At 38.9% G+C, this 22,336-nt stretch overlaps 1 protein-coding gene across 5 annotated transcripts in view; it reads left to right on the top strand.

Moving 5' to 3' along the window:
• LOC137474798 (potassium voltage-gated channel subfamily KQT member 1-like) overlaps positions 1-22,336 on the top strand; it is a 407,224-nt gene that overhangs the window by 69,322 nt on the left and 315,566 nt on the right. For all 5 annotated transcript variants that reach the window (XR_010999499.1, XM_068191686.1, XM_068191688.1 and 2 more), the window contains exon 11: positions 831-945. Coding sequence is in view for 4 of the 5 variants with exons in the window: in XM_068191686.1 (XP_068047787.1) it covers positions 831-945 (115 nt within the window). In the remaining variant the exon portion in view is untranslated. The remainder of the gene's footprint in view (positions 1-830; positions 946-22,336) is intronic.

The raw sequence follows: 22,336 nt of genomic DNA, 5'->3' as shown, positions 1-22,336 counted from the left end.
GTATTACATGCATTTACCATTAGCATTCATTTAGGGACCAGAACACATTATTCATGTGTTAATATTTTAAAGCAGAAACATGTAAAATGACTGAGTTCTAAAAGCATAGAGGGAAATCAATATTAAACAACTTTTATTAACGTTGCATGGATAAAACAATTAGTCACTGGTGATAGCTTTAATACTTTCCAAAACTAATACTTTGAATTGAGTCAAGTGGCTCTGAGAGTAGTAGAGACTCTCATAATCTCACCACCCAAATATGATGAGCCTCAGAGCTGTGATTTGTGCTTTATCTTGATATATTAGAGCAGAACTTCTGTGAGCAGCTCTTTTTTTCTCTTAATACTTTTGAGATAAATCTAGTCTGCAACCAAAATGGCAAAAATGGTTCTGTCCATAGATCTGACCATGAAAGCAAGGGAGGGCAGAGGGGAAGCAGGGAGGCAACCTCTGAGATGTGACCCAAATTATTTTATGGGGTAACTTAATTTTAGGGAGTTAAGTACACAAGTTCCATTCAGTTGATAGTGACCAGAGAGCACTTTGGTTTCAAGTATTCTGTTTGTATGATAATAGCATTTGAAATAATAGTTTTGAAGGTATTAAAGCATACATATCAAATGGTGTTGAGTGAGGAAATGGAAATCTGATAGCTTGTATTGTCCTGCCCACATCAATATTGCAGAGGTGGTAAATTTCTGTTCATGGGAGACAGCCCTCAAGAAGACAAACCTTTCCTGAAAGAGGTTCCTTGTGTTTGAACCATGTATGTGCCGTGTAGATTGGTCTCCCTAATGTATTATGATCTCTTTGCATCATTTGTGCAGTGAGAAGACGCTTGGAAGGGCACACCCCAGGCATGTCACGGGCCAGCAGCTTTACTGATGACATCGACCTGGTACCCGAGGAGTCCCTGCTGCCAGCAGAATCCAATGTGGCCCAGTGAGTGAGCAGCAACTCCTTAACTGATCACTTAAATGCTCATTAATAATGAGGGACACCTGTCACTGAGTAAGAGTTATGCTTTTGCTGGTTGGCTACACTTGAAGTGATTGTGGGTTTGATCTTGTTGAACTAAATGTGAACATTTCCTAGTTTAGCCTAAAGTTTGGTGGAAGTAGCCAGATGCTTGGAAAAGCAGCACTGCTCTGTGGTGGGTGGCTTGCAGTCTTGGTCTCTTTGTTTTCCCACTTTTATAAGGCAGCTGACACAATTCCTGAGAACTGTGAGCTTTACAGACAGTTTTATACTTGTAGACTGCCTCATCAGATTAAGCTCTAAAGCAGTCCTAATATGAATTTATTGGACACCTAAATGAAATAGTATTTATAGATACAGCCTAAAAATAGAAAGGCTACCTCATGTAATATTTTTATAAGCAGGCACACTTTTAAGGAAATGATGTTCCACAAATATGAAAGTGAAGTTATTGTCCAGGACAGAAAATCCCCATCAGGGAGTTCACTGCAATTGTTGAGTCGTTGCTTTTACTTGGCTTAGCAAATATTTCTGGAAATAAACAAAATAATCATGCAGGACAATTGTGCTTTGTCAGGATCTTGAGTAACCTTCATACTTTTGTCATGTAATACACATGTCCTGTTTTGTGCATGGGGATTCTGGAGTAAATTTCAAATGTAAACCAAAGCATTAAAACACAGAGGAAGGCCTAGATGGACCAGAGCATCCAGGTGCCATAGCAGTGTTTTATCTCCCATCAGAAACCAGTGCAAATAATGCTGGCAAGGAGACCTCCTGAGTTAGCAGGCTCATGAAGGTCTAGCTGATGTTTGGATGTTATGGTAATGTTGGTGAAAAACTCACCTGAGATCACCCTTGCAGGAGAACATCTGGGCTTGTCACTGGAAATAAAGTGTAAATATCTGAGGTTAAAAAGATAAAAGAAAAAGAAAAAAAAAAGTTGCTTGCCTTCAGATAGGGAAAAATATCCACAATGGTGTTTAGGATGAATTTCTTTCACATCCTATATTTACTTTCTGTCCAGGGAACTCATACAGATGATGTGTCTGCTACATCTATAGTAACTGGACTGTGCTTTCATATGGGATATCCTGGTCCTTGTATTTCCCCAGCATGTCATACTGACCTTGCTTTCAAATCAGAGAATTCTAAATTGTTCTATCAAATCGGTCTTCTTCTTTTTATTCAGCACAGTGCAAGCAAAGAGTTTTGCATTTGAGGGGAAAAATCCCTCAGTTCTAATCTTATTTCTACTGTTTAGTGCATGAAAAATGGTGGTATTATAACTTACCTAGTATCGTGCAGCTACAACTGTAGCTGCAAACTTTTAACTTCTATTGGTCTTTAAATGCATTTCTCCCTTGTGGGGAAATAAGGAGCAGCAGAAAGATAATCAAATGCATGAATGAAAAAAGAAATTAAAATATGAAGAGATTTTAAGTACTGTGCTACACTGTTTAAAGTAATATACTATGAAATCATGAATTCCTCTTGATGTGGATGTCAGGTACATAGAAACAGAATGATCTTGCAAACGAAATTGCTAAATTAAGGATTTTTGCATTCTAAGTCCCACAATAAAAGCCATATGTATAAATTCTAGCTTATTAATAGTAGTAAGAAACTTCAAATGTATAGAAAACATAAGGCCAGAAATTATAGCTATAAAGGTGCCATGTAAGAACAAAGCCAAAACATCATTCCATCTAGTTTTCTGCTTCTAAATTGTGCAAAGCACTTGCCACCTCTGTTGCTGGTCATCTCATTTTCTCTGTCTGCATTTTTACCTAGGAGGATGCATTCATTTTAGAGTTGTCCTGATTCTTGAGCAGAAATGTGTAGTGTCTCCTTCTTCAAAATGTGAACTTTTTGAGAGAAGCACAGAGCGTGCTGTATTTATGGATCCAGGTTTACACTCCCAATTCCAATGCAAACAGTAAGATATTAACACTGTATTTGCCTGATACACACATCAATATTAGATACACTCATTGTAGTTATTTATCTTGTCTTTTGGCAGAAGTGTAAGCAGGTAAGTCTTGGTGTTTGCTGCACTTGCTTTAGTGTGTAAGCTTTCCAAAACAGCATAGCTTCTGCTTTTCTCTTAATTAGGCCAACAAATCTTCATCCTAGGTCATAAAAGCTGTCAATGATTAGACAAATACACTTTCAAGAGTAAAATTAAGCCAAAAGAGAGTGTGTGTGTATGCATATATGAACACACAGAGAGCCTCCCCAATTTGCAAAATAAGTGAAAACTTGACTTTCACATATCAGTTCATGCCAGGATCCCACAGTGATGACAGTTTCATGTGAGGCACTTTGTGAACTCAAGTTTGACTTTGTGGAGCTGCCAAAAGCTAAAGTTTTGTTTGTCTTCAGCAAGTGTTTTAAACTACAAAATCAATCCTGCAGTAAACCTTTATTTCAAAGTCTGTAACTGGTCATTTTTCAGCTTCCTATGTTGACTATTAAACATGGTGCCAGGTCTACAACTGTAATGTCTTGAGGGTTGTTTTCTGTAATGTGAACAATAGATGCTCATCAAGTCTGCTCTGCTGGATGGATGACAGCAGAGATGCTCTCTGATGACATAAGCTTTGCTTTAGGCCACACTCTTTTGCAAATTCCCTCCATTGTGTGGGAAGGGCAAATGATATCCCAGGAAAACAGATTTCCTACCCTTAAGCCTTGTTGCCTTGGACAAACCTCTGTCGCATCAATCTGCAGATTCACGTCACAGTAACTCAGGTGAGTTGTGCCAAGGAAGCACCAGGCTGCTTGAAAACTGCTGATATTATTGCTTAAGGTGATATCTGACTGAAGGCAAACCAGTTCAATGTGTTGCAGCACTGCCCAGGTCTCAGTGGTGGATGCATTCACCAGTGGAATTCTGATGTAAGTGGTCCATGCAAGCCTGGAGAAGCTAAACTGCCCTGGTAGAAGCTGTCAATAAAATCAGGCAGCAAGCTGGAAAATGGAGCTTGAGAGACCTTTCTGTAGAAACACATCTGCTTTGGATCCCTTAATGATGTTTGTTTCTGGTGATCTCTGCACAAATGTGAACTACTCCTGAGCCAGGGGACAAAAGCATCACATTCAGTTTATAGCTCTGTGGCTGCCTGAAGTTCTTGCTGAGTATTTTTGGCCCATTTCCTCAAGGACCAAAAATCCCATGTGCTGCTGACCTGAGTAGAGCTCTGTTGGTTTATAATGGCTTCTTCTGAAGTGTCCAGAGCTGAATAAAAATGGTGTTGTTAGAGATTAATCAATTCTGATGGATTAAATAAATATATTAATTTCAGTCAGTTGATGAGTAGTTCTATCTTTAGCAAGAAATGTTTGGACTGTCTCACTGCCTGACATAATTACTCATCTAATATTTCAAATTCTCTAATGAACAGTCAGAAAGAGACTCCATCAGTGAATCACTGGAGATTTGCAAGAGTAAAGGAGAACGCAATAACTTTTAGACTTAGTATTTTAATTCTTTTTTTATCTCCAGCTGGTTCTGTTTTTATTGTGATGATATGAACCCTTGGCCATAACAACATTTTCTGTCATTCACACCAGAGTTTAACCTTCCATCAGGTAAGAGAATTTGGCCAATAGACTGCACTGAAAGATTACACCAACCTGGTCCGAGATAGCACAGTCTCAGGAAAAATATACCCAGCAGCAGCTTTAGAGGCAGACATCCTGTTTTTGTTTTTCAGACCTCTGTGGTTTAAAGTTGTGGTGTCTAAAGCTCTTTCCACTGCAAGGAAAAGCAAAAGTTACAAATTCTCTCTGTCAGCGTGGTTAAGCAGCTGTGGTTGAGTGTGCATTTTGTGGCTTGCTGGGGTCACGGAGGAGTGAATGTCAGCTGGTCCCTGGCGAGGAGCAGGGCAGTGCAGGAAACCTCTGGCAGGGGAGATGCAAACACAGTGACAAAGGTCTGCCCTCAAGGGACAGCTGAGCAGTAACTCCTCAGCTGGAACTGGCTGCCAGGGAGCTCAGAGCTCCACCTGTTCCCCACAGGGAAAGTGGGGCTTAATCACTTCTCATGGGCTAAGAGTGAGACCAGCAGTTGCTCTTTCTGAGGCTCTGTCCACAGCAGAGTCAAGCTGTGCTCAGGAGCCTTGGGTTTAATCCAATCCTGGCTAAACCAGTTCTGTGCAGAGGTTTAGAAAGCATGAAGGTGCATTCCTTTGTGTGAGGGGAGTGTGCTGTGGCTGTGAAAATGGCTCACTGCTTCACTTTGAGGTCTTTAACGTAACAGAAGCACAGACCTGAATGTGGAAGCAACCTGATATCCACTGTTCCCACCTCCTCCAGTTGTTTTTTTTTTTTTTTTTTTATTTCAAGCTCATAGCACAAAACTGGCTCTTATATTGTACAAGGGAGTTTCTCCTACAAAAGCATTAGCAGAAAAACCCAGCATTAAAATGTATTTATTAAACAATCTTTCCCCCGCACTGAGGTGGGGGGAAAAGATAGACCTGAGGTGAGGCAATGGATGTAAAAGAAACCTTTTTTAACGGGGGAAAACTGAGACCCCGAGGATAAGGGCGACTGAATGCCTTATTCTGTGTCATCACCGGTGAAGCCTGATGCAAAAAGAGCATCCCAAATTAATCTCCAGCTGTGAGCAGGACCTTCTGTGAGGACTGAGGCTTAGTGAAGCCAAGGGGTTGGGTTATCTTCACTGGTGTTCGTGCTTGCTGCAGGCTGCCTGGAAGAACAGAGCAAAGCTGCCCCCCACCTCACCAGAGCTGGGTTCTGCAGAGGCTGGGGTGTACCCTGAGCACTGCTGTGTCCTGGGGTGGAAAATCAAATTTGTATTCAAAGGAGGCTACTTCATGGTTAGTCTTAGAATTTTAGCTTTTCTTTTTAAAAACAAGTTTAGGAAATATGTTGGTTTTGTGGTGGTTTTTTTTTTTTTTTTTGGTTGTTGTTTTGCTTTTTTTTTTCTCTAGAGGAAATAGGTTATAATATGATTGGCAGATATGAAATATGACTAATTTCCTTCATTGCCCACTAAGACAGAAATTTTATACAAAATGAAGGGGACAAATGGTAAAACTTATGCTAGGCCTTAAAGCTTTCATGAGGTGTTATCAAAGAAAATTATCATTGTTAAGCCCTTCAAAAAAGGGATGTTAAACCCATCTTCTGACTTTCAGCCTTCCACTATATGTAGATGGTAGTGACAGATTGATCAGGGTCTTAAGAATATTTTTTGTCCTTGTCTCTGTGAAAATCTAAGACTACAACTTGTAACACCAAGCATATTTTCAGTCTTTCTGTGGTTTTGTTTTATCTGCCAGTTCCATTTATCTTTGTAGTTTTATCATAACTTCTTCCTACAGCTTATTGCTTTTAATCTTGTTAAAGAAACAGTTCACCTTCTCACCAGCAACTCTATCCCACTGAATATCATATATCATATATCATATATCCATAATATGTAATATAATCCAGTAATTGGATAGTGATCTTGTGTAGGATAATTGAATTGACTATAAACTCGTTAATAACACTTTTATTACTAAGCACTTTTATTACTAACATTAAAGTAGTGTTCCTGGGGTAACCCACAGTACCATGAGTGGAGGGTATATATCTATATCCATCTTGTTTCCAGGTTTCTCCTTGTCTGTTGGCTTTTGACACTTACTAATTCCCACTCTCATGTACATTGAACACAGGTTCTGTCCCCAGCATGAAACTCAAAAACATTATAAATTGCTTCAAAGAGGGATTTTTGCAAGCATCTGTCAGTTCTGACTAGAAAAAAAAATGAGGTAAAATAGTGAAAATTTGACAGACAGTAGTAATTGCTAATCTGGTTCTATGCTTTTTACCACTACATGGTCATGTGTTAAATTACACTTTTTAGCACTACCCATTTTTGTCTTGTCACTTCTAATTTGGAACTCTTTAAAAGGGCTGCCTTGGGATTTATTTCAGCACCCAAAGTATTTTTATTACCATGTAATATGAAAGCAAGGCTGGCACTAGTAAAAATTGATGGCATTATGCAGTAACCTTTTATAAGAATTTGACACTGATTTTGAAGGGGTTTGGAGATATTTTTGAGGTTTTATTCTGGAGTCACGGTGAATTTTTGCTCTTTTATTCCAAAAGTGAGAACATTTGGCCAGTGGAGGGCACTGCCCTATAACACAGGAGAAACAGAAACTCCTGTTTCAGCTTTCCAAATCCTATTTGTCATTTCAGCAAGCTTACTTATAAACTTAATTTATCTGCATTTGAATTTCCCCAATGTTAAATTGGCAATTTGCCACGCTAAGAAAAAACCTACTATACTTAAACATCAGTTTAATGAGCAATTTAACCAGCCCCCAAAGGCTCAGCTTGGTGTGGTGGTTAGACTTTCTTTCCTGGAAAACAGACTATTGTAACAGCCCACTGAAGGCTGTCAAAATATAACTGAATGCATATTATCATGCATATTGCTGCTCTGTGTAGCAACATTTTCAGATCTGATCGAAAAGTGTGACATAAAAAGTTGCTTTGGAAACAGAAGTTTCTACAAAACATTTTCTAGAATTGATTTTTTTTTCCTTAATGAGTTTTCTAATAATTTCACAGAATTTTGCAGTGTGAATAATGGCAGGGGTGTGAAGTGACTCTGGGATGTATGACTGCTAATATCTGTCAAGAAAATAGTTTACAAAGAATGCATCTGTTTCCAGATAAAATTAAAGACTCCCCTTTACACAGGCTCTACTTTACACAGAAATTATTTATCTCAGTAGCAAGTCAGAAAATAGAAAAAAGGCAACTCTAACATTTGTTATTGAAAGGGGTGCAAGGAGCTGGATTGGATTCCTGGTCTCTTGTCTGTACTGTGAGGAGAAAGCCAGGGAAGGAGGAATCACATTATCAAGGCTTTGTTTGGATGTCAGAATTTGTCAAGGTTTTAGTTAATTATTATCATAACAACTCAATTGTAATTTCCAAGCTCCATGACACATGACAATATCATGAGTTCCTCTATGTGCAGCTGTGATGGAAGTTTGGAAAAACATAACATGACAGAGTGTTGTTTGCTGAAGAAGACAGTACAACCCTTTGTATCAGACCACCCCAACCTGTCCATGCCCAGCAAAATAAAAGTGTGCCACATGTGGCACCTGTGTTTTGGGGAGGGGAGGATAAAAAACCTTGGTGGGAAAGGTGTAGTGGTTGCACTGCACAGAGAAGTGTGACTCTGTCCCTTCTATAGAAATCACCAAGCACATGTTTGCTGGTACCCCTGATCTGGTGGTTTTGCAGAGTTTTAGCACTTCTCCTGTGAGATTAAATGTGAGATTAAATGTGGCTGAACTATGCCTGTGCCTGTTCTAGTCATAGGCACTTGGTTGTGTTCACTGTCTGTGTAAAATATGCTGAGGCAAAGGAGAAGCAGGGATAGGAATCCATGGTGTCTGCAGCCTAAACATTCAGGTCATTGCTCAGGTGGTTGAGCTTCATCCATAAGCCACAGGGTGTGTTTTGTGTTGGCAGCATACAACACAAAAAGTACTTTAGAAATTGTTTATACCAGTTGTCCTTCCCTTTCCTTCCATGGCTGCTTCCCTGGGCTGCTCCTGTGACCGAGGCAGCCCCTCTCTCTCACCAACCAAAAGCCCATCCCTGCATAACAGGGACTGTAGAAGCACTTAGGGTCAAAAAAGGATGGAGAAAATCTCAAAGGCATGAAGACATCATTTTCTTTTTGGCTAGAACTTGTGGAGGAGAGAGCTGAGATAAAAACCTATCATTCTTTCTAAGGCAGGAAGCTTTAATTTTACCTTAATATTTGCAAAGTGTTACCCTGCTGTCCTTCTGAACATGGACAGCAGCCCTGCAAGCCAGAATGCTGCCTTCCACTAGAGAGAGTCACTTTTAATCCTTACAGCCTACTTTCTGAAGAGGTGACATGCCTATCTAACATGCTGCTCCTACAGATATAATTTCTGAGGCAGAATCAAGCAGGAAAAAAAAATTTAGAAACTGTAAGTGAAAGTTAAGAGAGCTCACTGTGGTTAAGTGAGAAGTTGTGATGGGTGCATTGAGGACAAAAAAATAGGAAATAAAATTTTATTACAGATGTCAGGAACATCTGTGTAGTTAGAAAATACAATTCATGGGTGATTTCTTTAGTATTTAATCATTGCCAATATTATGAAAATCTACTTTGAGACTTTCAAAATAATGTGGTACATTGATCATAAATTGAAATGGCATCATTTGGTGATGATGTTTCACAGTGGAGTTTAAACAAAGAAACTCCATAATTTGGAGTTATGACTGTATTTCTACCCAGGTAGCAGGTAGACTGTCCACTTAGCCTAAAATAAAAGAAGGAAGATTTTTTTCTATGTTTTTTTAAGTGTTAATTTGGTGTTTATCAAGGGGTGCTGCAGTCTTGCCTTATTTGCCAATCTCTAGACAGTCTTCTTCTATATTTACTGGTCAAGTTCCTTTCCTTATTGAAATATAAATAATTGTTCATTTCATTCAGGTGGCTTTTATAGACTTTTGTATAGTGCAACATAGTACCCAATGAAGCAAGACACACTTGCTTTCACTGCATTAAGGGATATTGGAATTCACATGACATGGCTGAGTTACTGGAGCTGCTTCTGTTCTATGGAATGGAGTTAAGGCTATGGATTGTTTATGGCAGCTCTAAAAATACTTCTCATGTATGTTTGTGTCTTACTGATTTTTTAAAATTATTTTTTCCTAAAATACACTTTAAAGAAAAATCTTACAAGGGAAAAAGAGGTTCTTTAGTAAAGCAAATGCCATTTGCATCTTCATTGTGTGTTTAAAAACATTACCAATTCTCATTCTTCAGTGAACACTGAGACCACTGGTCATTCAGCTGCAGTAAAAGTACAATGTGTATGTATCTTCTCCATATTTCTTTTTGTCTAAAATAAAATTTAGATGCTTTGCAATGAGCAGGTATCTCTATTAAAACTCTTTTATTGTGTACAAGATGTTCACAACAGAAGTTAATTTGAGGCTATTTTCTTGGGTAGCCCTACCAAAACTGAAGGAATGTATTCTAGACCTGAAATTTCACTCATTTATATATACATATATATATTATGCCATATTTAGTTGCATGGATTTAAAGTAATGCTGAAATACTCATTGATAAATCAACACACAATTTGGGTTAAATATTAATTACTCCTATTTCTTTTCCTGGGAGGTAATGGAATTGTTGCAGCCAATGTAACTAACATATGTCTGCGCCTAAATAGGGCTGATATGTGAAAACTGGCAGATGAAATTGCTGCTTTGTTCATTTGACCACTGCATTAATCTCTGTGCTTGAAAACTCTATTTTAATAAGTTACTTCCAGGAAATTTAAATGATGGCAACTCTATAAAACCTGATGGTTCCTCATGGATTTCTCAGCTCTGACACTTTCACAGCTGCACATGTTAAATCTTTTTATAGGCCAAACTTGATGAACTCCAAATGGGACAATGGAAGTTGCTTTTCAGGTTGGATACACTGAAATAGATGCCAGACAAATACCAGTGCCAGTTGCTTGTCTGCTTTTTCTTTTAGTGCTCTGCAATTTGGAGAAGCCATTATACTCTCTCTTTTACTCCAGATTAAACGCCCTATCTCCAGGGCTGCTTTTTCCCCTGCCCAACAATGCTTCTAGATGTTATCACCACCTTCTCAAAAAACTTTGCCCTAATTGCTTAGCTGTTTGTTTGTATTGCTAAGACAATTTATCTCTGGTCTCTGGGTCAAAATGAATTTATCAGACCATTACAGTACAGAAAGTTTAGTATGTGGGCACTGAAGCTTACAGTCATTGCACGCTATATTGAGCTCTGCTCCTCCCAGTGCTTTGCCTGTTTGCTCCTGGCCTGCTGTAATGGCATTTTGCATAACTCACTGATACTTATCTCCCCTGCTTTAGTCAGCCAGGCTGCCTACACCCGGGCACTGGCTAGAATAGATAATCTTGATGGTCTTTTTTAAAAATTGTTTATTTAGTCAGCTGTCTGCAATATGTGTGGTGCTCATTAGTATAAAAATATGCTTGAAAACAAAGTTCCAAGAGCTCTTGAAGCTGTTCTTATGCTGATTTCTCTTACTCCAACAGTTGTCACTGAAGGATCCCCTCCAGTGGGTTCTGTGATTTTTCCCTGCAGTAATCCAAATCCAGTAATACAATGTAAACTACTTTCCATGTGTTCCTGTGCCTACTTAGCTACTTTGTTATTAAAAAAAAATACAAATTGCTTCTAATCTGAAATGTGTGGAATTTGGAGCATTTCAGATAAACAAAGCATGTGCTCTTCCTGTGTTTAGTTATTTTCTTAGTCCTTCAACACTATGGCTGCTGTAAATTTCATACTTCATCTCTGAATTTTGGAGTTCATGGAAGTTCACAGTCATTCTCATATTGACAAAGAATTGTCATTGGTTTTGTCTTTTTAATGTAGAAAAAGTTTCAATTTGATTTCTATGCATAATCTTTTCTGTGTAACCTTGAGTGAAAGGCTTCTATTAGTGTCATGTTATCCACCTGCCAAGCTCTGATTAGATTTTAATTTAGAAAACAAACCTGTAAGTGTTTAACAAGCACTGAGCAAGGGGAACTTGCTAGCCAAGGAAGGGCTGTGGTACCTTGAGGGTTTTGACTACAAATCCTTTGTCTGCCCCCTCTTGCAGGGAAACCCAAGGTCAGCTCTAAGTAAAATAAGGTACAATTTATTAAGCTAATTACCCCTGCTCTTTCTATACAGCACTGCTCTGTCAGTGAGGGAGAATTGCTTTGTGCCAAACTTTGTCTCAGCAGCACAAATGGGCTGGGCCTGTTCTGTCTTCTTCTGCTTGTCCCTTTTCCTCCTGCAGCTCCTGAGGCACAGGAATAAAGTCAGTTCCTTAGTATGGGGGATTGACTAGGTGCAGTGTGAAGTGGTGAGGGTAGGGTCTGTTGTTTGTGGTAGAGAAGTGGACAGGAGCTGGGAAGCTTGTGGCTGAATAGATGGGGAATGGAAGCAGGGAAAGCAGCACCTGCCTGGATGAAGATTTGAAGACTTTGCTCTCACTCAGAGCTCCCTTGCACATCTTGCTGGTGACTTCAGAGCTCACCTGGGCTCCTCTCAGCTCCTTTCATCATCCATAACCACCTCATCCTGTCATCAATCCCTGCAGTTTCTCTTCCTCTTTGTGGGGTGAGAGAAGTGTGTATGTGTGTGTGTGCATGTCTGAGAAAAGCCTGGACAAAAAAATTTGACTTTGCTTACTGTACTGAGGAGCCTTGACTGAGCTCTGCCTTCTATTTCAACGCTGAAGCATCAGAGTTTTGCCTCTAGCTAGTCAAGAATCTGAATTTGTGTCCTCAGATGGCCTTAGAATTTTCCCAGGAAGAATGTCTAACATCTGCAGAACTTGGAGAGAAATTTTTATCTTTTGTTATCAGCACATCTCTGCAGCAACCTCACAGCAGCTCCCTGCTGGATGGAATCAATAACCAGGATAAAGAGGGTAGCCCATTCCCTTCCAATTTCCAGTCAGCCCTGTATGTACTTGATTAAACAGAGATAGAATCATGGAGGTTTAGAGCTATAACCACATAGGTAGCTGTTGGATTTCTGTGAAATGCATCTATACTCTGACTTACAGAGTTCTCTCTTTCCTGTGATATTATATTAGACCTCTTTAGATTTCTTTTGTTGCTTGTTTGCCTGGTTGTGAAATCAAGCTAACTGGTGTGCTTGAACCCCTGCATATTTACTCGGAGTCTAAATTTAATTTTATCACTCATGCATAGTATTAAACCCTGAAAATTAAGTCAGAATTATCCTCCTCCTTATTTTACAGCAAGTCTCTGTGTGTGATGAGTAAACACACTGTGGGTGGCCGAGGCTAAAATAAAATTTCAGTGTTTGTTCGCAAGGGCAGATTTCTTCCCCTTCAAAAGATAAACACCTAGCCACAGTTTAGTAGATTTTACCAGCTGGTTTAATTTATTCAAAAACAAATATCTCACAGATGAATGTAGAACTTTTTAAAAATTATTTTGGTATTTTCATAAGCATATTGTAAACTTTTTGGGGTCCTCTAGCACTCAAAACATGACCCTTATTTCAGATGTTTGGATTAAAGACTTTTCCACAGCCCATATCTCAGGCCTCTTCAACTAAATTTGAAATACAAACCCAAAATATATGTCCTTTATCCATTCAGTATTTATATCAGACAAGTATTATACAAGAAAATTATAGCAATTGAGGAAAAAAAGAAAAAAAACAAACACTTGTAGTATCACACAGTCATCCTCTCTTTTCAGTTGTATCAGCTGAGCACTAATAATGAACACTTCCAAAATCTCCAGTTTCAGCACTGTGACACTTTAATGCATGAGCTAATGAAGAGCTGGAGGTTATTTAATCTTATCTTTGCCTGTTCCTTGTTCAGAAAGTGCTAATCTCTTTCACAAACAGAAGGGGCATGAGCTCATTATAGAGCTTGCTATTCATGACATTACCATTCCCCTCACTGCTTCTCCTCTACATGTCTTTTTTCTTCTAGCGCTGTCTGAGCAAGGTAAATATCAGTATCAAAGTGTAATGACACCTATACTTCTCCCTGGGCAATGGGTTTCAGCCTGTTCTTTGGTTTCAGTCTTCTTATTTGGGCAGCAAAGAGACAGTGTAGAATTGTCTGACAATTCAGGTGGGTGACCCCATCTTCATCAAAGAAATATTCTTCCCACTTGTGACCCTGGCTTCCTTATCAACCTGTTTTAAACTGCCGTAGTTTATTGGGAAGGGGGGGTAGGAAAGTGAAGGAAGCAATTTAAGTCCAAGGTCTTTTGGTTTACACTCTTAGCTCTCATTTGAGTTCTTTTGTTTAAACACAGCTGGCCAGTCTGGGGCTAAGACCTAGCTGTGCTCTGGCAGGTGAAATCTACAGTTGTGCTGCTGAAGCCAGCAATGGAAGTCCATGGAGGCAGGGAGAAATCTGAGGAACTCTGTGACAGGGGACATTAGGCCAGCTCATTCTTCAAGTGCAGTGGATTAACTTTCTCCATGGGCTCTCTGAACCCAAACTATTAAATTAGCTGTAAACCCTGGTGTTTACACACGAGCTTGTGCCGAAGGGCTAAGCTGCAGCCCAGGAGCTGCCTCGTAGCAGTCACTGTTAGGCAGGATCTGAGGGTCATGTGGGATTGGGAACACTGCACAGCACCCTGTGGGAGAACACCCTTTTGATCAGACACAAACTACAGAATCCAAGTCACAAATGGGAAACAGCTTTTGAGTCTTGTAATTTCTCCTTAATATTACTGGAGTATCTCTGCTTTGTCGTCCTTGGAGATGCTGAGGAGATCTGTGAACACACATTTTTCTATCACTGAGATATTCTGATAATCAAGTTTAGTCTTCTCTGTCTTAAAATCCACCCCTTAGTTTTGAGTCACGCACTAACAGACCTTATCTTCATTTCCTTCATATTATTATGGAAATATTAAACACAGGGTTGATCACTACTTAATGCTTGCCATGTTTGTTGTAATGTTCTGCCAAACTGCATTTTCTACAAAATCCCATCTTCATTACTCTTTTGCAGATGTCATTTTGCAAAGTATCTATGCGGCAAAGTGTCATTAAAAGCAAAGGATGGTAAAAATTAGTCTGGTATTAACCATAGCTATAGGGCTGTTAAAATTTTACTTTTTAATAATAACATGGGTCCTATTTTTTGTTGATGTCAATCATCTGCAAGAATGTTTGATGTAGGCAGAATTTAACCCTGCCTTTTAAAGGAATATTTAGTTTGAGGCAAGAAGATAAGAAGAAGTCTAGCATGAAAAAGTGTTATAAAATTTTTCTAGTTTTCTGTTTGTAGGTCTAAGTCAAAAGAACTTTGAAATGCTGATGTATTAAAAAATGTTGTGGTGCTAGGAGTTACAAGCCCAAATGACTCTGTTTATCCAGGCTTGTACCTATAGACAGTAAAATATTTTATGATTATAAAGAAAAGAAATGAACATTTATCTTCAAGTTCTTGTTGATGCCTGTCTGTTCTTAGTCAGTAGCCATGTTTTTAGAACAGTAAACCTTTTATTGTCTGACTGCTCTAGAGAATGCTGCTTTCCAAAAGCACAGTATGTCAAAAGTATGCCTGTAATGTTGTGCTAAAAGAATTTTAAGGGGGAGTAGTAAATGATGGTGGCAAAGTGTTTTCTTTTGGGGGAAAAATGCTTTGACTTACTGGCAAAAAGTCAAGTGAATTACCGTAGAAGGGCAGAAGTTTGTTGTTGATTTGCCAGCAAAAATTAGATGTGAACTCTGTGAAGTAGAGGAACTTGTCTGGAGATGTGACTTGGGGAGGGGTGGGGTGGGGGGGGGGGCAGTTTGTGCTGTTTTCCTGTTCCTATATGAAGAAATGCTCTTGTAGGCATTCTGTATTTTTGCTTAGTTCTTTCAGTTACTTGAAGAAAAAAAGCTGAGCTAATTAGTGACATTTTTAGCTCTACTATGAACGTGCTAAAGGGAGAATGTCAATTCTTGCAAGTATGCCACTTAGGGTGACAAGGGGTTAATGTTTCTTCTCTACCTATGCCCAAACTTACTGTGCTCATCCTATGGTCATGTCAAATGCTTTTAGAAGTACAACAATAACACACTGCCTTTGGAGCAGAAGCTCCCTCTTCATATGGAATTTTTATTTAGCAATGATAACCATTGAAATAAAACACAGGACAGTGTAACTTCCAAATACTTTTTAATATTGCTGCTTTTTTTTTTTTAAGAATGGAATTAAAAAACGTGATGCAAGAGGACTAAAATGGCAATAGAGAAGGGCTATTAAATGAGCTGTTAAAATCAGCTGGTTAATAGGTAGTAACAAAAGAGGATTTTAGGAAAATTCTATTGAGTCTCAGTAAACAAAAGGGGTGGGGAATGCAGGTGAGTTGTAATAAAGTAGGTGAATTATAATAAAGACAGTGGAAAGTTAGGCCTCTTTGGACAAAGAATAATAAAAGCCACAGATGTGCCTATTTTCTTTTGGTTGGGGGTGTTTAGTGGGTTTATATGAACTAACACAGGTTTCTTGCAGAACTCCCATAAGAATGATGAATCAGAAGGAGTATTTTCATTCCCTTTTTATGATTCAGAAGAAAAATTGATACATGACGTTTTCTCTAGGTCTAGTTTTGTGGAAGGTGTGGCTCAAGATAACTGGTTCTTATGAGTGAAAGACCTGTCTGGGTGGGGAGTCTCCAAAAGCTCTTGTGTAACTTAGGGCAGTAAATTGTTGGAATTTTGATGCAGTTATTAAAAAAGAAGTCACATCAAAAAGTAGAAGTAATATTTAAGCTAACAACTTGCCATCAAGACTCTCTCAGAGCCGAGAATAGATGCCTCTCCCCAAATGATTCACTTTGTTTCACCAGATCCTTTCTCTATTATCTCACTGATGTATTACAGAAATCCTGATGGTTTCTTGCTCTCGAGGTTGTGGTTTCACAATCAATTTGAAATGATCTAAGACTGTGCTGCGTCCAAAATGTTTGTCTGGCTCTTCCCTCTGCCCTGCTGCCTCTCTACTTCCCCTTTTCCGCTTTTCTCAGCACTAGATATTATACAGATCACTTACCTGGTTAAATACCTTCAAAAGACCTCATAGAAGTGGCTGAGAGTATTAAAGTTGAAAAGAAATCCTTAATTATCTTGGGACAATTATTTATTCTGAAAATAAGGATTTTTTTTTCCGTGTTGACTTTCAAGTTTTATGGAACTACACTTCTTAACTTTTAATTTTTTAACCTTCTGGCCCTCTTCTTTCACTTTATGTGTGAGCACCTTAATGGTATGGTCAGGTTTCTGTTTGTCTGTAGTTGGGTCAAAATACACTGATTAATGGATTCTACTTAGATGACACACTAAGGTTGTAAACTTCAGTCTGAGAGATTTTCCTATTCCTTATTTATAAAGTTTTGTTTCAGGACAGTAATGTGAAAGTAAGCAGTTGTATTTGAAGCATGTTTCCCAAAGCATCTTGATGTGTTTTCACTCCAGCATTAGCAGATGTTTATGTACAGTATAGAATTCAGGGGAAATACCTTTATATCCACCCAGGGAGTGGCAGACAAAGAAGGAGCTTCAGCTACAGTGTCCTGTGTGAGATTTATCTCTACAGGAGAACAAGACCATTTTATAAATTCACCAGCTGGGCTCTTTCAAAGAGAAGGAATCAGAATGAAAAAGTCCCATTGCACAGTGTTAAATCAGACATTTGGCCAAAATAGAAACACAGTTCAAAGGCAGAGTGAAGAAACTGGGATATGCCAAGATTGACTGGACAAGGAGCCAGGCTAAGGAACAGAATGTGTGCAGTAGGAGGGGCAGGGGTTAGGGAGGATACCATTCACCAATGTACTGAGTGACAAGAAGTAATCCACATAATTATTAGACTTAAAATATTCCTCTTTCCCCACACCTCTCCTTTTAAGCAGTAGAGGCAAAGCTGTTTTTTCCACAGGCAACTTCAGTCCCGCCTCAGAAAGTATTCACTTTCTTCTTTAATTCCTTTTTATTGTCTACACAGCTTTAGGATGGAGTTTTGCTCTGCCACAGTTTTTTTGTATCTTAAAAGGTCTGGGCAGTTCCCCACTTTTTCACAGCCCACTTGGACTTGCCACCTGGCCCCATTACTGCTTTCTTTGTGCCAGCTCTTCCCACTGGGATAGAGGCTGCAGGATGAAAAGTACTAATTTTTGGGATGCTAGTGATTTCAGGAGTGGAAGAAGAACCCATTACTCATGCAGCAAATAGGTATTTTTAGAATTCAGAAAGAAATAAAAACTCTTTTTTTCCTCCTATACTTCCTACTAAACCAAGAGTAAATTCTCCAGTCCCACCTTTGTCATTCTCCATGGACGAAAAAGGACATTTGGGATTTTTTAAAGACATCGTGTTGCACTGGCTATGACCAGTAAAAAGAGGAAAATTCTGCTTCTTACAGGGGAAAATCCTGTATTTACTGATTGAATTGTGCATTTCCCAGATCTGCCGAGAGTTGTTGGCATGGAGATGTGTCACTCTGTCAGGCTTTACCTCTGCTGCTAATTAGAATTTGTGAGTGTGAGTGCACAGAGACATTTTTAATTTTGAAAACTGAGTGCATTGTTAGTATGGGAGAGTTGGGCTTCTGATTTGATGACTGTGGCAGAACTTGCTGTATTTGTTCCAAACCCTGGAAGGGCTCCTCCACAACTTCTCCACAGACCTTCTGTGCAAGTTTCCAGCTAAAATACGGAATATTTTAAGTCTAATAATTATGTGGAGTACTTCTTATCACTCAGTACATGCTGAAAAATTGCAGGAAAATAGTGTCACACCAAACACAAAGAACTTCCAGATTGACTACAAACATTTGTAAAGAAAGCTTCTGAGTATCAGCCTTTGTAACTTATTTAGGCCTTTGGATGTCAAAATGAGTGTTTCCTGTTTTCAGTAGCTGTTTACAGATTTTGCAGAGTAGATTTGTAGATCAGTCTTGTAGCTGATTCATAAGGGGAAAGTAATATTTTGCCTCCTTCTATTCAATGATGATACAGTGTTATGGTTTGATGCTGGCGCAATGCCAGTGTCTTTATGAAAATACACTTTCTCTAAATGAGTGCTGTGAGATGCGATTAGGAACAGAGTAGAGCAGGCTTAAGTTTAGAAATAAAGGAGAAAACATTATTACTTTAAAATTATAATAAAAAACATATACAGAATTCAGGATGAAAACTTTTTAAAACATTCTTTCTCCTCTTACTAAATTTCTAATAAAGCACATTAAGACAAAACTTGGACTTTTAATTAAGTTACTACTTTTCAGATGATTAATACTCAGTCTATCAAGGGAGAGAGCAGTCACTCTTGTGCTATAGACTTCCAGGAAACATAATTGTAACTTCTTGTGTTTTTATGTCACACATGGCGCCGCCCGGAGAAAATTTGCTATTGTGACACTCTCTTTTTTTATGCCACAGCATTCTTACTACTGTAAATGCATTGAAACTGTTCATAGGGTTCTTTTTTTAAGGATGCTCTGCTAAGGACTAGAGAATAACAGTTTCTTATTTTGGGATTACAGTCCCCACATTTTCTCCTCCCCTGGGGCTAAAAGTTTTGAGAATGGAGATCATTTTCTTGAAGACAGAAGGCACTACTACACCCTCCTCATCCCTACAGAAGATTACTCTCTTGGTTCTAACTATTGTATCTCTCTAAAAATGCAGTCTCTGTTGCAAGAGAAATTAGTTCAGTTTATGGCTATACAAGGAAAGTCTAGCTAAAAGCTAGTCTATCCTCTCCTCCCACCTAGGATTCTTTCTCTATCGTCTTTTAACATTTCAGGCCCCAGGCCATCTCTCTTCTCTTTCAGATTAAGGAGTATTAATATTTCACAGAGCTTTCATTATCTAAGAAGTGGTTAAAAGTCTCGGACTCCCAGGACAGCTGAAATCTCAGCTCAGAACTCTAACTCTCATGGCTGGGCACCTTCCCCCTCTTTTTCTTTCTCTTTTGCCGGTGTACCGGCACAGTCTCTGTTTATTTCACTCTCTCTCCCTCTTGGGGGGAGAACAAAGACATCTCAAATTTTCTCCACCCTTCCGTCCACAGGGGCCAGTCCAATTCTAGTCCTTCACACCCTGGGCCTATCTCTCCTAGGCTGCATGGCTTCCCCTCCTGCATCCAGCCTGTGGCTGGGAAGGGGAGAGTCTGCACTCCTTGCTGACTGGAACCTAAGAGAGAGTTCCCCTGGAAGTTCTCTGCTTTTAACCCCCTGTGTTCTCAGAGGTGTGTCTAATGCTTTCAGTTTAACCTTAACTTTTTAAGAAAATTCAATTCCTTCTCAAACTGTGACACACAACAAATTTTTTTCTTCACCCAAAACAAACATGTCTGAAGTGGTATGGAAAATTGCATCTTTTTTTTTTTTTTTCTCCTCTGCTAAACAAGTACACTTTAAATCTTCATAAAAGTGACCTGGCACATTCATAAAATTATACATTCCATCAACATTTTGCCACTGTTGTCCCTCCAAGGTAAAACTTTGTTCTTCCTCTTCCTCTGCTATTAACTTTGACCTGGTAATACACAGTGGCTTGCAGCTGCGCAGCCACACCTTAGTGAAGTCATTGCATCCCCACTGTATCCATGTTCAGCTAAACTCTGGAAAAGCTACTGCTCCCTATTTTGTAACAGATAGGACTGAGCAGTTGGGTTCCTGGGGCAGCAGGAAGAACAGGGGGAAGCCCACAATGACTTGGAGGTAAGGTTTGGGACACTTGGAAAAGCTCAACGTGGCCCCATCAGGATAAGTGTGCTGGGAGAGGCTCTGGGAGTTCATGAACCCAAATGTTTGCAGCTCAGTAAGCCTAAGGAGCCTGGAATGTGGTGATATCATGGGCAGCTCTGCCAAGTGACTCACAGAAGTGACTTTCTGTTGTTTGGTGAATCTTGTTTGCAGAAATCCCTTCACACTTCATGACATGGCCTTTAGATGTTTTCAGAGAGCTCTGGGGGTTTCATTTGGAGAATTCCAAGTGCTCCCTCCCTGGGACATTTTCCTGAGCTCTCACTTGATATTCTTGATTTGCTGCCCTCCATTGCCTGTGATTTTCAGACTGGATTTTTTGAAAGATCTGGAAATAGAGGGAAAACAAATCTGACAACTTTCAGTAGTATCATAATTGAGGTATAATCTTCAACATGGCATTCTTTTTTTATAAATACTGCCTTTCAATGACTCCTGAAGATGCATCTTTTACTTCTGGACCATTTTGGTGCAAGGCAATCTATGTTTCTTGGTAGACTCCATAGAGTTTAACTGCTTTCTCCTGGCAAGTGACCACCATGTATGTCACTGTCAGCAATGTTGTTAAGCTTTAAAAAAGAAAATTAGACTGTCATTTTAAGTGTACTACCATTTCTTTAATGTTGCAACTTTCTACAGCATTCCCCAAATATATTTAAAAATCTACATGTTTAAAAAAAAAGTCAGTCATGATGATGCTTTCTTTCCCTTTTTCAGCAACTGTTGATATCGTAAAGTCTTTTGTTCTTTTCACTTTAACCACCAAGTTCCCATAGGATGAGGTAGAATCTGACACACATGGGAGGAAGAATAACTGGAGGTCATAGAAATAAATGTTCCTGGAAGATTTCCATCCTAGCCCAGAACAAATGCTTGTTTCACTTTGAGTCTCATTATTGGTTGTGATGATATTCCAAATTTAATGATTATTTTTACACAATTAAAATCTTTAAAACTAGGAAAAAATGCCCTTTAAATACAAATACTCCAGCCTGTCAGAACCTGTGCATTTAATTGCTGTTCATCTGTTCATTACAAGAAATGGCAAATTACTTTTGGAAAAAAGCTCCCATTTGCAAATAAAATACTCTTGTACTGACTTGGATGGTAAAAAAACTTTTCTTTTTTATTTGCCACAGATGTTGTTAAATTTTAGCCAGCTTGGAATTTTATGGACAGCAAAAAGCTTTATTTTCTTTTTTTTTTTTTTTCCCCTAACTGGTACTAGTTAAATCAACCCTGGCAAAGATAAAGCCAAACTTTGACACACAAGCTTGGAATGAAAATATTCAGTCCCTTCTCATGCAAAACCCACCAGAAACCCCAAAAGGGTTATTTTTAGCTTTTGTTTTCTCACAGGATAGATAAATGGAATCAGCTGTGACAGAGACATGATTCACCAGCATGAAAAAGAGACTGATATAATCCAGAACAAACAAACAAAAGCAGAAAGGGGTTTCAGGGAAAAGGGAGAGATGGGTTTATTTTTAGTTTGAGTCCATAGGTTTTGCAGCGATAGGATTCCTCCTTCTCCCACCTCTGCCCTGAAATTCCAGCAACTTTTAGGCTAATAAGCAATAGGCAGGAACAATCTCTGTTCAGTTCATGCAAGTAGAATTAAATGTAGCAGAACCCGTATTATTTCTTTCTTTTAACCCTTTCAAATATAAATTAAGACACATCCCATTTTCAAAGGTGTTTTAAAGGTAGCTGATTTAATATTTTCTAATCTGACTGCAGAAAGTGGTTTTCTTCTTTGCACCAGCAACCAAAATGTTACAGCTTGGTTGTCTTTCTAGTGACAGACACCTGTGATTCCTGTAAAAGACAAAGGATATTGGGCTGGTGACCAGTTCCATAATTAATTTTTTTCTGTATCTCAAGGATTGAAGCTTTGATACATTTTGAGTTTAGTACAGATGGCTGGTATTAAAACCAGAGGTATTGCATGAGTCTAGAAGCAGAAGCTATTGGAAACAATGTGCAGTG

This window comes from Anomalospiza imberbis, chromosome 5 (assembly GCF_031753505.1).
Source record: "Anomalospiza imberbis isolate Cuckoo-Finch-1a 21T00152 chromosome 5, ASM3175350v1, whole genome shotgun sequence".
Lineage (NCBI taxonomy): Eukaryota > Metazoa > Chordata > Aves > Passeriformes > Viduidae > Anomalospiza > Anomalospiza imberbis.
The sequence above is the reverse complement of the archived record's forward strand: the minus strand, read 5'-3'. Positions and strand labels throughout refer to the sequence as shown.